This window comes from Chrysoperla carnea, chromosome 2 (assembly GCF_905475395.1).
Source record: "Chrysoperla carnea chromosome 2, inChrCarn1.1, whole genome shotgun sequence".
Classification (NCBI taxonomy): domain Eukaryota; kingdom Metazoa; phylum Arthropoda; class Insecta; order Neuroptera; family Chrysopidae; genus Chrysoperla; species Chrysoperla carnea.
In genome coordinates, this window is record NC_058338.1 from 48,755,714 (window position 1) to 48,771,997 (window position 16,284).

A 16,284-nucleotide genomic window follows, 5' to 3' on the forward strand; every position below is an offset into this window, starting at 1 on the left:
AGTCCATAGATACGTTTAACATGTTTAATTTTATGTTTGCGGTCACTGAAAAAAATTATTCAACAGACTATGTATGTTTATAAATTAGTAATGAGTGGTAACCGTAAATTTTTTACACCATAAATAATGCTGTAAAAATGTAATAAAAGTTACCAAAGTAATAACTATTCAACTAAAAATGAAACTTTAATGACAAAGTTAAAACTACTAACTTTTCTAACATTCTAACATAAGTATTAAGTTTACGTATACAAAGAGTTTATACAAAACTGAAGGTATAACCATGAATATTAAGAGCCAAATTGACGTGTATAAGTCGTTATGATATTTATTTTTTAATTTGTTTCAGGTTGCAATAAAAATAATCGATAAATCACAACTAGATGCAGCAAATCTTCAAAAAGTTTATCGTGAAGTGGATATTATGAAACGACTAGATCATCAACATATCATCAAATTATATCAGGTAAGATCCATACATGCATATAATATATTCCATCTCTTAAATTCAAAACTCAAATTTAAAAAACAAAATAAATTGATTGGCTTAGGAGGATAATAAAGCTTTTGTTTTTTTAACAGTATTTCTGCTCAAATCGATTCAAGTAGATCGTAAGCCCATAATATTATGCGAAATTTCTATGATTCTTATTGTTTACTTTTTGAAAGATTGCAAAAGTTTGGCAATAAACGAAAAGAATATTTTAATTGTGACTTGAGTTTCGAACAATTGCAATACATTAAAGCAAATAGTACAAAGTTTGTTAATGTTGAAAAAAATTAATCTGATCTTTAGTTTTATACACAATTTAAACTTAAAATCGCATATTTCTCTGTCCGAGCCTGTATATCAAAAAACTTCTCTTAATTTACCCGGAACACTTGAGATTTATGTTTCCTTTTTAAAATACTTCGGTGGGATTTTTTGACCCTAAAATTTATATTTTAAAGTAATATTGTAAAATTTTGTTTGCTTTAAAGATTACATGTATTGAATTTTTGGGTGTTAAAAATATCATTATTTTTATCAATTTTTATAGTGATATCCTCGAGGGATCCGTATATAATGGTTGAAAACATCTTTAACAATAACAAAAACCTCTTTTAGAAAATATTTGTGTATATCATTATCAATTTATTGGTATGGATATGTTTGTAGACACTTCGAAAAGTACAAGGTGTTCCAACAATTATAGATCTTATCAATAAAAAAAATCATATTAATTATTCATTTGGAGAACTTGGGTCTCAAATTAATTTTATTTTAGTTAAAAATTTAATTATTATAAGAAAATGCAATATGCTAAAAAATGTTTTGAAAAATGTGTCAAATATAATGGTACTGATGACATTATTTTAGCTATAGATTAAGAAATCATCCTAAAAACAATTCAAAAACAACACTTTCCTGTAGGTATACGATACTTGAATCACGATTAAAATATCAATTTTTCTAATTGGGGATAATCCTGATGTTGAATTGGCCATATTACCCTTAAAAATGTAAAACTAGACTTGAAGCCATGACAAAGTTTGAAAGTGAAATAAAAAATTATATAAAAAACGAAGAAGTAATCAAAGATTAAATTTAAAGGTTGCCTATCTCCTTTTAGCAAAATAAAGTTTTATATGTAATCTGTATGGCAGTATAAGTTAAAGCCAGTTTTAAATTTAAAAAAAAATCTGTATGGCGATACCCATGTATGACGTCAATAGTGGGTATCTTATTAGAAATTGTAAACGTTCATATCTCATATTCTTAATTAGAAATTTTAAACATTCATATCTTACATACTAAGTGATTAAAAAAATTTAGTCCGATCCCCTATTACGAAATTTTTTCAAAAGAGAGATAAAATAATTATAGAATTTTCACTTTACGATATGTATAATGTTATAATATTAGGTAAGTGGAAATGTTTCCCATTTCTCAGAAACTGTAAAAATAAGTTTAAAATAACGTAGAAGCTTATTTATAGTTCATTGAGATTAAGATTCAAACTTAAGATTATCGTTAAAAGTATTCGTAAAACAAATACTTTGACGGTTAACAAAATGTAAATAAAAATTAAGTTTGATTATAATTAGAAAGTAAGTTTTTGAAATAGCTTTTGATATGAATTCACATTAAGCTGAGTTTTTTACGGACGTTTTGTTTCTTGGACATGTTGTAAGCAAAATAAAGTTACAATATAAAAATATCAATATTTATTCTTTTTCAAACTCAAGAAAAAAGGTTATCAATATCCACACAAAAAAGTAATACACGAAAAGAAACTGTAAAGAAACAACAAATAAATCAAACAAGAAAATTTACTCGTGGTTGACATAGTTTCGTTTTTATTTAAACTCATGTATAAGAAATTAAATTTTGTTCGATTTTACAAACATGGATAAAAAAAACAAAAGAGTTAATTTATTATTTGTCAACTTAAAAAAAATTGAAGTATATTCATTAATCTTATATTTACGAACATGAAATATGGGACAGTAATTAATTCTAAGCGAATTTAAAAAAAAAATTAATAAAAACAAGTGAAAACAAACAATTAACTGAGTCAATTGTTGAAATACCATGTATAGACAGTGTTGATTACTCTATCATATTACACATACATGTCACACCTATAATTGATATTTCCATATAATACATACTATACAATTTTCGCTTTAATATTGCGCATAATATTGCTACGATTTTCTAGAATTAAAACATCCACAGATAGTTTCTTTGAAGCTTTGATATATTTTACTGTTAAACAAAGATACTTTTTATTTTTCCACAAATTAAACTTACATTTAATGATGTTTTCCATAGCTGCTGTCTCGTAAGTTAAAAAAATTTCTGCTAGTGGCGTTGAATTGGGTTCGGCATGTAACGAATAGTTGAATATAATCATAAAATTAAAATTAAATAACATTACCTTATGAAAATTAATCAAATATTTGCTTTTTTAATTATAAACAAGACATAATTTACGTAAACTCATGTGTAATAAATTCAAATAATATACATTTGTATACGTTAACTTGTTTGTACGCCTATTTAGGAAATCGATGTTTACTCGCATTTAATTATAGCACTATTGTCAAATCCTATTCATATGACAAAATAAATATACAAAAATTGATAGAGGTGCAAGTAAAAAGTATGTGTTTTTTCTATTTAGGACCTGTTCAATTGATTTTTTTGCTACCTCAAATTTCCAGGGAGCTGGGAGATAAATCAGAATTTTGGGAGACTATCTGGAATTAATTTAATTATATCATCGAAACATAATGCTGTGTATTGTCCAATTGTCTTAATATGAAGCACATAATAAAAGATCCCCTTATTTACTGAAATCTGGATGATTTATGTTGATAGCAGGAGTAACATTTTTAGAATAGGGTATTATCGTTAGTCAAAAATAAATGAAATGTGATGAAATTTGAAAAAAGTTAAAATTTATGTAAAAATATACTTAAATATTCTGATTTTGAGTCATAAAAGCACTTTTTTCTTTTAAAATATTAAAATAAAAAATCGTAATTTTTAAACTGTTTATCACGTGACCTAAAACGCGGGTAAGTCCTGCTGTGATGTCATAGCGGTATGAGTCGTAGACCATCAGTTAGTTCAGTGTAGACAGTTGGGTATAATATATATACATAGATAAGTATTTTTATTTTTATTATAATCAGATATCGATGAATATGTCTGTCAAAATTATTTGTGTTATTTCGTATAGTGATACCCATATTACGTCATCAAATTGGATGCCCGCGTTTAATGACAGTTTAAAAAAGGTTTAAAATTTAATTTTCGTTTTTGACAAGAAAGCGTGTGTATTTTTCCGAAATAAATTTTTGATGGCTTTTTATTAGCAAAATCAACATTTTGAAGTACTTTTTCAAAAATAATGGAATACCCTATTGTTAACTTTCCATGCAAAATAGAGACAACGCAGAAATTCCTGTTTTTTGTCTATTGTTCGTTAGTTTTGTAGTGAAAACCATAACAATTTTTTGATATTTTTCGAATCTTCAACTTGCAATTATGGCAAATCTTGACTTCGATTAAAACTAAAACAATGAAAATTTTTTAAGATTTTAAATTTTTCATCTCTTCACTCTTCTATTAATCATGCAACCAACCCATGAATCAAATGATCATGCAAATCATTTAGGTTACATAAATTAAATTTAAATGTATCTTATATTTTTGATATGAAAGTTTGCATGTTTAGATATTTCTTACTCAGAGAACTCCCCTGGATGGGCACATATAATACTTTTTATTCCAGAAAAATGTTAGGTTCTCTAGAATTATCAAAAAAACAACGTTGGTATAGCTGTGTGGTTTATAAAACATTATATCAAAAGGAATAACTTAAGCTTCTTTTATTTAAAAAAAGAAAAAGAATTTGGGTTACACACCAAAAAATTAAAACCTATGATATTGTGAAAAAAGGGAAATAATTGAGGGCAAAGGAAACGAAGGCGCATATCGCAGTTGCAGTTGAAATTTCCAAGCGAAGTGGGTAGGTAACTGCTGATGGTTTATTATAATTTGAATATACATAATGGTTATATTCCAAATGATTAATAACATTTAGTTTAACATATTATGATAAATTATCTTTGATCCAAATGAATGAATGTCATCGCAATACTTATAGCATTTTATTTATAGTTTGATGTCATAAATAATATTTACGAATGTACACGGCTAAGTACATACTTACATGAGAATGAAATATTGTACAGTGCTTCACCGATCATAATAATAAATACTTGACTAAGTAGCAATGCATAATAATCATAATAAGTATATATGAACATACTTGCAATGCTACAAGATGTAACGGAAATCATGAATCAAGTTTAAAATTATCTTAAATCAATCTATTTTCTAAGATTTTATAAAACTTTTCTAGCCCAGCAAATGCAGAACTGTTGAACCAATTAAATTCAATGTTTGCTTTTGTGAAGCGTATTTGAGCTTTTCGAAATTTTACATTTTCTGTTTAGAATTTTTTCCATTAAATAAGAGGATAAAGTTTCAAAACCAAAATATAATCCTAAGTGAACACATTTTTGTTTGAGATTCTCAACATAAATATATAATCGAGATATACAATCATAAAGTTTTTGCATTTTTGTTTTAAAACTTCCAAATTGAATTTCCCGAAAACGAAAAGTTTTTTTTGTTGGTATTTTAATATGAGGTAACTCAAAAAAATAATTCACTTACACTTTCATAATTTTGTTTTTAAACTTTTTCATCTTGTATTTTGAAAAGTAAGACCATTTGTATCTATAAGAACTTTTTTCTTCTTTGATGCAACGAAGTCACTCCCGAGCTTTATCAATGTATATAGGATTATAAATCATCCTGTATAATACTGAACTTTCCAAATGCAATCATTACGATATACTTTGTACAATGTGTATCAGAACAAACAATCAATAATCAAGCGGGTGATAAAGTACACCAAAATAAGCTATACTATAAATACAAGCTATTATTAAGGGGATGTATCTAGAAAAGAAATACAAATATCTAAAACTGAAAATAGGAAGTAATTTTTTCTTCGAGTCACAAAAAATTTACTTCAAAAACAGTGTAGAGTGTCATGGCGTCTTGAATGACAACATCACGCCTTGCATACAATCATTTTTATGTATTCAAATTATAAGTAATTGTGATCAGTAACCTGCTTCTGTTAGAATGTAATAATACTTTCACAATACATCTGATTGTTGTTTGCTGTAACGTGACCGGGTGCATAATTTAACTAAAATTATTTTCTAAAAGTATTTTTGTTTTTTGTTATCTACATATCATGATTAATCATTAGAAACTTTTATCCAACCGATTTATTCTAGAGAGGGCAAAAGCCTATTGTTAGGAAAAATACTTTTCATTTAAAGAACAAAAACCGTGTAAACTAGCAACAATATGATTCATCTTAAAACATTGTTTCTGTTACATTTGGTAGCTAAATGTAATTTTGAAATCAATATGACCATATGCATAATATTAATGTACTTAACAATATAATTATTTGTTTATTTACATGTCCGTGACATCGCGTGACATGTCTAATTAACAATAAAATAATATATAAATTTTTATTTGCGTTTAATAAGCATGCGTTAATTTTACTTTTGTGTATAACAAATTATTTTACATGTCATTCTATAAATTTCCGTGATTTTGAGACGACAATGAATTACTCAAGAGAGTTATTACACATGGAATAAAATACCGTGTGCTATTAAACAAAGTATCAATATTTATAATAATAGAGTCGTTGAAAACAGTTTATTGCGCAAACTTCCGAAAATATGAAAAAGGGAAACTTTATTGAAACATAGAATACTATTTGATCAGTAGAATCAGATAAAAAAATTCCCACTTGTTACGATGATGTAAAATAAAAATGTTGACCCGTTTCTGCCTAGATAAAATTTGATTTAAAATATCCAGTGAACGAACGCCTGGGAATGAAATATAAACCAAGTAAAATAGAAAAATACCACAGAAAATTTTATTTTTTTACTACCAAGTTGAATTAGTCATGTAAACAAAAAGTTCCCAATTATAAAAAACTAATATTAATACAAGTTTTTAAAAAATATACAGAGTGGGCCAATATAAACACAAAAATATTTCGTTTTGTGGTTAACCAATCAAAAAATGACTTAAGCAAAAGTTGCAAAGTTGGACTGGAGACATGTTCTGATCTCAGATTGGAACTAGTTCCTCGGGTTTTTTTAATAGCCAATTTAGATCCTAGACAGTAAGAGATAGAATAACACTTTAAATTAGAAAGTTAAAAACATTTTTCGAAAAACGTTAGCTTTCGAAAGAAATTCGACCTAAAAATATATCATTATTGCATTTAATCGAAAGAAAATTCACCTAAAGGATATTGATATAATTGTAGGTAAAAGTCAAGGACACAGGCGAATGTTCTCTATTGTCTTGATAACTTTTGGCTGAAGTATTTTTCCGTAGTTAGCGTTTTTTCTTTCGATTAAATGTAATATTGACATATTTAAGTCGCATTTGCTTGAAAGTCGCATTTCTTCCGAAAGCTTACGTTTTTCGAAAAAATGTTTCAAACAAAACTTGTTAATTTTTTTATGAGGATCAACTTTCTAATTAAAATTGTGATTCTATCTTTTACCGTTTAGGATGTTGAAGAAGAATGGGCTAAAGAAATTCGAAGTACTAGGTCCAGTCTGATATCAGAACCTGATGTCCCCCCATCAAACTTTGCTACTTTTGTTTAAATTATTTTTTGGTTGCAAACGAGATATTTTGGTGTATAGATTAAAATGACCCACCCTGGATATAAAGATATCGGTTTGCATTCTTTATTTATAGTTTTTAGTTTAATTCTAGCAAAAATTTAACATTTCATAACTTAACCTGGCTCCTCAATTATCAATTTGAAAAGTTTTATTTTCGCTAATACAACCAGGATGTGATCATAAGACTGCCACCTGTGATCACGTGTTTCAAAAAATAATTAGGCACGTTTATTATACGAAATTTGCGTCATTGTTTTGTACTTTTATGAATAGAATATAACAAAAAAATTCTTTTTACCGAGAAAATATGACCTTTACATGAAATATTATTAATAATAATAAATAATTAATATAGTTTGGTTTTAATAATTGTTCATTATATATTTTTTGAAGACAAAACAATATTCGATAAAGCCAAGCCACATACTCTATGATATTGTTCATTAACTTCATAATGGAAAGTTATTGTTTACGTATCAATCGATCGTTAATTTCAAATCGATGTTTCTATAAATAACACAAAAAAATGAGGGTGCCTTTATCTTAAGTGCGACACACTGTACACATCGGTATCATGTATAAGTAATAACAATATTAGTCTACAGTACAGAGGTGGTAGGTTTTGTGAATAAACTTCGTGAGTGGCTTCATTTCAGTGTAACCTACAACGTTTACATTTACGAAAACTTTGAAATTGGGGCGTTTTCAAGATGGAAGACGAAAAACATGTCAATTAAAAGACATATTGAAAAAATATGAACAACCATTTGCTTTTTTCTTGAATGCAAGATAAATGAATATAATAAGAGAGAATAATAGTGGCCTACAGAAATATTGGACCGTTTGGCGTGACCTCCATCCCCAACATGTCGGAAAAATGGGGGTATGAAAATTAATAATAATAAATATTAGTAAAATTGAATGCTCATACTAGCCAATAAAATTCATGAATCGTTTTCTTAGACCTACGCCTTACACATGTCAGTTTAACGACTGTATGTTTTATTATGAACACCTGCAGGACACGAAAAGCACATAAAATTTGAACTAATTTATGAACAAATAATTTAGTGGCCCGAAATCTTAAAGGAGCATATATTAAAAGAAAGTTTTATAATTTTAATTTTACTGAATAGCATTTCAAATGAATCGTTAAGACGAACATCCTAGTGTTATTGTTCAAATGCCTACCTACATACATACTGCGGTTGATAACCTAGAAGTCTAATGCACTATCTATCTATCTATATTACCGATTAAGTCGCGAATAAAAAAGTTTGGTTTCGAAATACGGCTCAATATTGGCTGAATTTTTTGTTCATAAAACAGCTCAACTTTCATGTTAATTTCTTGGCTTACAGGCGTTTATAATAAAACATTGTAGGTCAGTATAAGCATTCAATTTTACTAATATTTATTAAAAATTTCTGTAAAAATTAGCCGATTGTTGATAAATTTCGTACCTTCGTTTTTCCGACATGTTGGAGGTGGAGGTCACGCCAAACTGCCCAATATTTTTGTAGCCCATTATTACTCTCTCTTATTATATTGCATTTAAGAAAAAAGCAAATGGTTGTTCAAATTTTTTCAATAGGTCGTTAAATTGAAATGTTTTTCGTCTTCCACCTTGAAAACACCCAATTTCAAAGTTTTCGTAAATATAAACGTTGTAGGTTACACTGAAATGAAGTCACTCTCTCCCTCTCTGTATTATGCACAATGACGGCAGACCATGCACATCATGTGATTTTTATATCATATTGGGCCACTTTTATATATTTATTTATTTGAAAATCATTTTTTTTAATTAAATTTTAATCTTGTTTAGGTATTTTATGTATATCAAAGAATTTATTAAATTAATTTTATGTGCAAAATTATTTTCATGAAATATCCAATTAACTTCTATAAAATATGATTAAATACTTTTTGTTTTGTATAATAAAACTTATAACCACGTTGTCATTAACTCGCAATTAATATAATTATCTTTTTAAAACTAAAAATCATTAATTGTAAACTTTGTATAACTTAATTTAATGTAGAATTTTTAGGTAAAGTAAAATTTAATGTTATCAAACGTAAGAATGTTCATACAAAAAAATGCCTTCAGTTCGGAAAGGTTCGATAGAAAAAACGATTTTTCGATGTTCCATTAGCTTTCCTCACTTTTACAGTATCTACTTCCAAGCTGAACTGGAGGTTTTGATTTATATATATGTAAGTGCAGATTGACAACCACAATAGGAAGCCAGCAAGAAGTTTCTATTGTAGTTGGCAATTTCCCGACAACCTACTTTTTCAACTCTTTTTTTACATTTATTTAAGTAAGTACGAGCGCCAAGGCAAGTTTAGACATGTAGTTGAAATAATTTGTATCTTATTTTTCAATTTTGATTATGAGTTTTGTTATAACTTCATGAAAGCAGACGAAAAATAAGAATAAAATTTTCGATATCTGCTTTGCTCTGCTTTGTTACTTATCGTCTTATACTGTCAAGTTATAACATAATTCACCATCAAAATTGAAAATATATATTCTTTTAAATTTGTATCCCCACTACCGTGCTCATACATCCTTAATTAGTCGGGCACAACGGGTTTTTGTTTTCAATAATTTATTAAGATTTTAACTCTTATTAAAATAGTTTTTTTTTTAATTCCACCGACTAGTTTTGGAGAAATCGATGAAAACAAATCCATGTAATGTTTTCCCATAAGACCAATGTTAAATATGCGTACTTTTGAAGTCATTTATTCATTTAGATAATCGGGCAACCCTTCCTAACATTTTCAGAATTATTTTAGACTTCAATAAAAAGTCTAACTTCATATAAAAAATCAAGCCTTTTATCCAAAATTGCAATGGCGCTTGTACGTACTTAGTAATTTTTCAAAGCCATATAAAGTTCAAAAAAATTGGGCTCATAAATAGTAGTAATAATGATAATAATAATTCTGAAAGATTCTATAATCGTAAAGTTTACTATTGTACTTTGTTTGTTAATTCACGTTCCACGTAAAACAACTTTATGTATGATTAATACGTAAAGTTGTAATATAAATAAATATTTCAAAAGAATTTTGGTGCATATTCTTCATTTTACGAATACAATTCACATCTATCAGTGATTCATCAATTTGTTAGTTAATAGGTTGGCTGATAAGTCCCCGGTCTGACACATAGATGGCGTCGCTAGTATTAAATGCATATTATTTTTATATAGTACCAACCTTCAAATGATTCGTGTCAAAATTTGACGTCTGTAAGTCAATTAGTTTGTGAGATAGAGCGTCTTTTGTGAAGCAACTTTTGTTATTGTGAAAAAAATGGAAAAAAAGGAATTTCGTGTTTTGATAAAATACTGTTTTCTGAAGGGAAAAAATACAGTGGAAGCAAAAACTTGGCTTGATAATGAGTTTCCGGACTCTGTATTTTTTCCCTTCAGAAAACAGTATTTTATCAAAACACGAAATTCCTTTTTTTCCATTTTTTTCACAATAACAAAAGTTGCTTCACAAAAGACGCTCTATCTCACAAACTAATTGACTTACAGACGTCAAATTTTGACACGAATCATTTGAAGGTTGGTACTATATAAAAATAATATGCATTTAATACTAGCGACGCCATCTATGTGTCAGACCGGGGACTTATCAGCCAACCTGTTAACTGGTCTGAATCAATTTTTTTTAATTTTATCATAAATAAATCATTATTATTGTATTTTCATTGATATATTAAAAAATAAATTAATGAAGGTGTAAAATATAGTTGCTCACGTTATTGAATCGTGATAATAATTATAATTACACAAAAATATATTTTTTGAAAATAAATTTTATAATTAGTTAATAATACAATCACGTTCATTTAACATGAATTTATTATTATTTATTTATATAGATCTTTTAATTTAATATAATATAGAACACATATACAAAGTGTCTCAGATCATATCATTTTAAAACTGGAAAAATGATTATTTCAAAAAAGTAAACATGAGGTTTCCTTACAAATGAGGTGCGCTTTTTCAATTAGTGGTATTTGCAAGATCATATCTTTAAATATTAGTTTCAGATCGGAAGTGCATTTGAAAAAAATAGAATGTAGGTATATGTATTGTTTGTAATTTAAGTATTGGAATCTATGAGTAAAAAACCACGAAACTCTCTGAACCAAAATTATTTTAGCGAATTGCTGAAGGAAATGGAACTACTACTTTTGTACTGATATAATCTGATAAATCTGATTTGAATAAAATTTGGTATCAAGAAGTATTTTGGTATTTGAAATGTCAAGATCGTTAAAGAGAAAAATTAACAGATCGGGGGTGCGCACAGTATACAAATTTGATTTTTTTCGAAATAAAAAACTTATTTGTGTTTTCTGACCAGTTTTCAGCAAAAAATACTCTTTCTCTGGACGTTTAGTTTTCGAAATAAAAATTCTTGAAAAATAAAAAATATTCGATTTTAAGAAAATAATGTGGTATTTTTTCAATCTCTAATGAACTTTTTGTTCGACTCGGAAATAGAAGATTAAAACCAGAAGAATATATTTGAAATAATTTTTTTTTTTTCGTAGCACAATAAGAACCGTATTAGTTCAATTTTCTATTCTCAACTAAAACAATAATTTAAAATATGTTCTATTTAATGAAGTATAGCAAAAAATCTAAAAATATTGCAAATATTTCTATTCAATATAAATAAATAATAAAAATAAAAATGAACTTCCAGCCTGAAGTGGTATTTCCAAATGTACTGTAGCGGGTTTAGCGTAATCGAATTTGTGTAATAAATAATTGAACTGTCTATACTCAAATAATTATACGAATTTTTATTGTTTAGCTTTTTTACTTCATATAAATACAATTAAATTCCCAAAACTTTTATTTTAATGTTATTATGAAGATGAGTTCTTCACTTCACTCGTTCTGTATTGTAAGCTACTTTATTGTAATCTGTCGAGTATAGCAATCTGTCTGATTTTAAACTTTCGTGTTATAATCTGGCCAATATCGCACGCTGTGCACCGCTTATATAGTAACAATCAATAGTCTAGCAAATTCTAGAACTGCCACGTATGTTCTATGCATATATCTCATATATATTACTTATATATGTTTTCTATCTTTGTTTAAGTAATACAAAACAATATTGTTTATTTCTTTTTGGAATTGTCTAGATTACATTTGTTTTTAAGATAGTATGTATAAATGATCACCTTCTATAGTTTTAAAATATCTGGTGCGAGTGGTCTGGGACACTTTATATACACATAACACATACTTTTGAATTATGTATTGTATGCATAGTACCTGTAAGTGTAATAATATAATATAAATATTACCTTATTTTATTATTTATTTATTTTATGAATAAGCATTTTAATTGTAATTCAGAGTTAAGATTAAATGTTGAACAAGAAATCATCTTTAAATATAATAGTTTGAATTAGAGAGACTGGTTTCAATTCACCTATTTTTAGGACTATTTACGTCCTTAAAACGCTATAAAAATTTCAGCTAGATATCTTTTTTCGTTTTTGAGTAATCGTGATGACAGACAGACGACAGACAGACAGACAGACAGAAAACCGGAAATGGGATAATTTGGTGATTTTATCAATATTTATATCAATATTTTTAAGCGTTAGTAATTTGGAACTAAACTTAGTATACTTTGGTATATTTCATATATTTGGTATAATCATATATATAGAGATAGATATTTCTAATTTGAACGCTTCTAAAAATTTATTTTATTTTAATTATTTCTATAAGAATTTTTATTCTAATTTTAATTAAATAAAATATAATGCAAATATTCCATCGACATTTCATTAATTTACACTAAAAATCATTTATTTTATACAAAGGAGATAATTATCAAAGTGAGGAGACCTTTCTTCCACGAATGGGACATTTGTTACTGTAGTGTATGTATAAACTAATTAAATTATTTTAAATTAAGATGTTGTTTATTTAATTAATTAGAGAATTATATATATTTAATATATCCTAATTCAAAGGACATGTAATTTTATTTATTTAATTTTGTAATAAAATTATTAAAATTCTTTAAATATTTTATAATAAATCTGTTCTAATTAATTTATCAGATGAATTAATTAATTTATATAATGATAAACTTTAATTTTGAATTTTGTATATCTTGTTTGAATGGAAATAAAAATATTGATATTTTTAGGTTTGATAATGCAAAGTACTCAAAATTTTTTAAATCCAAGACACAGACGATAAAAATATATATTTATAAAGAAAATTCTCACAAAATTTCAAAGTAATCGGTCGAGTAGAACTTAAGATATCCTATTAAACACCTCGAAAAATGTAGTTTTAAGTTTAAGAGACAATTCCGGCAGAGTAACATGGATAATGATCTTACTCACTTTGGATTAATCAGCTATCCCAGATCCATACATTGGGCGTTCTTCTACTTCATATACAATGTCTTCCATGATTATTTCTTCTAACCGAGCTGTTCTGCCTTCTTTTGAATCAGTAGAAGTTCGTAGTTCAGAGCGAACAATTTGAACTTCGTAACCAGAAAATTCACTGTATCTCCGAAAATTATTCGAATTTTAAAATATACGCTAAAGGACAAATTCTTAAGGGTCTAATCTTTGAAATTATGCAATATACCAAAAATTAGTTTTATCAAATTTCTAGACCAATACTGCCTTAAGAACATCAACAGTCAAATAGCATTTACTTTACTTAATTTTTTTGTATTGAGTTTTTAGAAGATTTATTTTAATTTTTGTTTTCAGGTTATGGAAACAAAAAATATGATTTATTTGGTTTCCGAATATGCCAGTCAAGGAGAAATATTTGGTAAGTACTTAAAAATTATTTACATTATGTAGTAACAATAATGCATGTTTAAAATGCATCGTTTCCCTACGTTTTGATAACATAAATACCATCTGGAGTTTTTAAACTTAGCAAATTTTAGTTGCTAAGGGATACTTATTCTAATCATTAAGAAATTTTTCTTACTTATTCTAAAAAAAATTTAAGTAAAAAATAAAATTAATACGGTAAAACCATTTATCACTAATATTGGAATTATCTTTTTATATTTATTAATATATTTAATGGTCCTCAACGCCAGAAGGTTTTGCATATTGATAATCATATAAATGATTACCAAGAAAAACATTTTTTTTATTTTTTATTTAGTTTTCCTTAATAAAAGGTTTAATTTTTTTATTTTCACTGCGCTTTCACCATATTTCTGTTTCATGAAACTACTATGAATTACGAATATATTGAACGGTATTTATGTGAGGCAAGAGGCAAATGATTGGTTAATTGCTTCGAACATCTATAATAATACTTTTCAATGCCAATTCGTGTATTTATTTATTTAAGAGAATAATAGAATATTTCAGAGAATTCTCTTTTAGCCCGAAAATCTATATAGATTCGGTACAAACACAGGTACGGGTAGACGATAGTAGAGAGTACAGTTCCATAATTTGTTAATATTATATTACTGGATTGTTTTGCGGCCATTAAAAATATTAAGTTAGTACTCTTGAAGAATGATATTCAATTACAAGTAAATTACAAAATTTAATCTTGATATCAATCAATAATTGTTAATCTTCGACACATTAGGAAAATTTAGATTTGTCATTTTTTTAATAATTTATGGTGATGATCTATGCCCTAAATATGATAATATTCAAGATGGCGTACTATTCAGGTTAGTTTATATAAACTAAATTCTTCAATATCAAAATATAATATGCGAGACCAGAGTACAGGATATACACCTAAGTGATGAATCCCGGAAGGATGTTAGTACAAATACGATACACACAATATTATACCACATACCTATCTACTACCTACGTATGTACTATCTAACGAGCTCAAGTGAGAAAATCTAACACACTGAATATATAAGATTTATTTGATAACATGTGTATTTTACTTATCAGAGGACAAGGAATTACTCTTTAGATACGTATATAGAATAAGTACATTCAAATTCAACAAAAATCGATCTCATCTGAGTGAAAGCTATGTATAAAATTGTACACATCTACTATAAAATAATCCGAATATCTGTATATACTTCTTAAGGGGTTTTTCTTGTTTTTAACCCACGAAATAAAAAAAGGGGTGTCTGTTTGTATATCTGTCTGTCTGTGGCATCGTAGCGCCTAAACGGGTGAACCGATTTTGATGTTTTCGGTATTGTTTGAAAGGTAATTTAATGGTGAGTGCTATGTTTCAAGTGCGAATGAAGGGTTCCATACCCGAAAAAATTTTAAATTGGCGATGATCTTTCAAATCGGCTCAGTTTGGAAAAGGCTTTAAGGAAAAAGGCAACTTAATGGAGAGTGTTCTTAGATATGTTTCCAATTCCAAAAAAGACTTTTTTTTCGGAATTTTGAAAAATTTTTTTGGCATTTAAATTGCAATATTTCAAAAAATATATCTTCTTAACTGCTAGAACTTTTTTAGCATGTTGTCAGCATCTAAATAAAGTGGAATGCGGCAAGCATAATTTTTAGTTCCCGTGGTAAGCTCATCAATTTTTGTACTAAATAAAAGATAAAAAGAAAGGTTCGAGAAACTTTGTTTTCATTATAACTCCGCCAATTTTCATGCAAATAACATGAAATTTTTTCCATTTTTATGGTTTTTTTATAGTACTTTAAATAGTGTATGATATACTTTTTTCAAAAAAATTCAAATTTGTCAGTTATTTGACGTTTAATACACCGAATTTTAATTGATAATCACTCGGAAAGTATTGACTTTTCGAAATATGCTTAAATGACTTTTTTTGCTTAGAATTCATCCTTCTATCGATTTCGTTGTCATTTTCAACAAAAAATTTTCCAGAAGGGGTACCAACCCCTGGTCAAGATCCAACAAATTTTTGTTTTTAAATTCTTTAAGTAAGCTTTAAGCAATGCAGTCGAACAGTTTT

The 16,284-nt window shown here is 27.1% G+C and overlaps 1 protein-coding gene across 1 annotated transcript in view; it reads left to right on the top strand.

Moving 5' to 3' along the window:
* The window catches only part of LOC123291995 (serine/threonine-protein kinase par-1), a 134,332-nt gene that overhangs the window by 55,285 nt on the left and 62,763 nt on the right, over positions 1-16,284 (top strand). The window contains exons 2-3 of the mRNA XM_044872492.1: positions 350-466; positions 14,105-14,168. Of these exons, the coding sequence (XP_044728427.1) occupies positions 350-466; positions 14,105-14,168 (181 nt within the window). The remainder of the gene's footprint in view (positions 1-349; positions 467-14,104; positions 14,169-16,284) is intronic.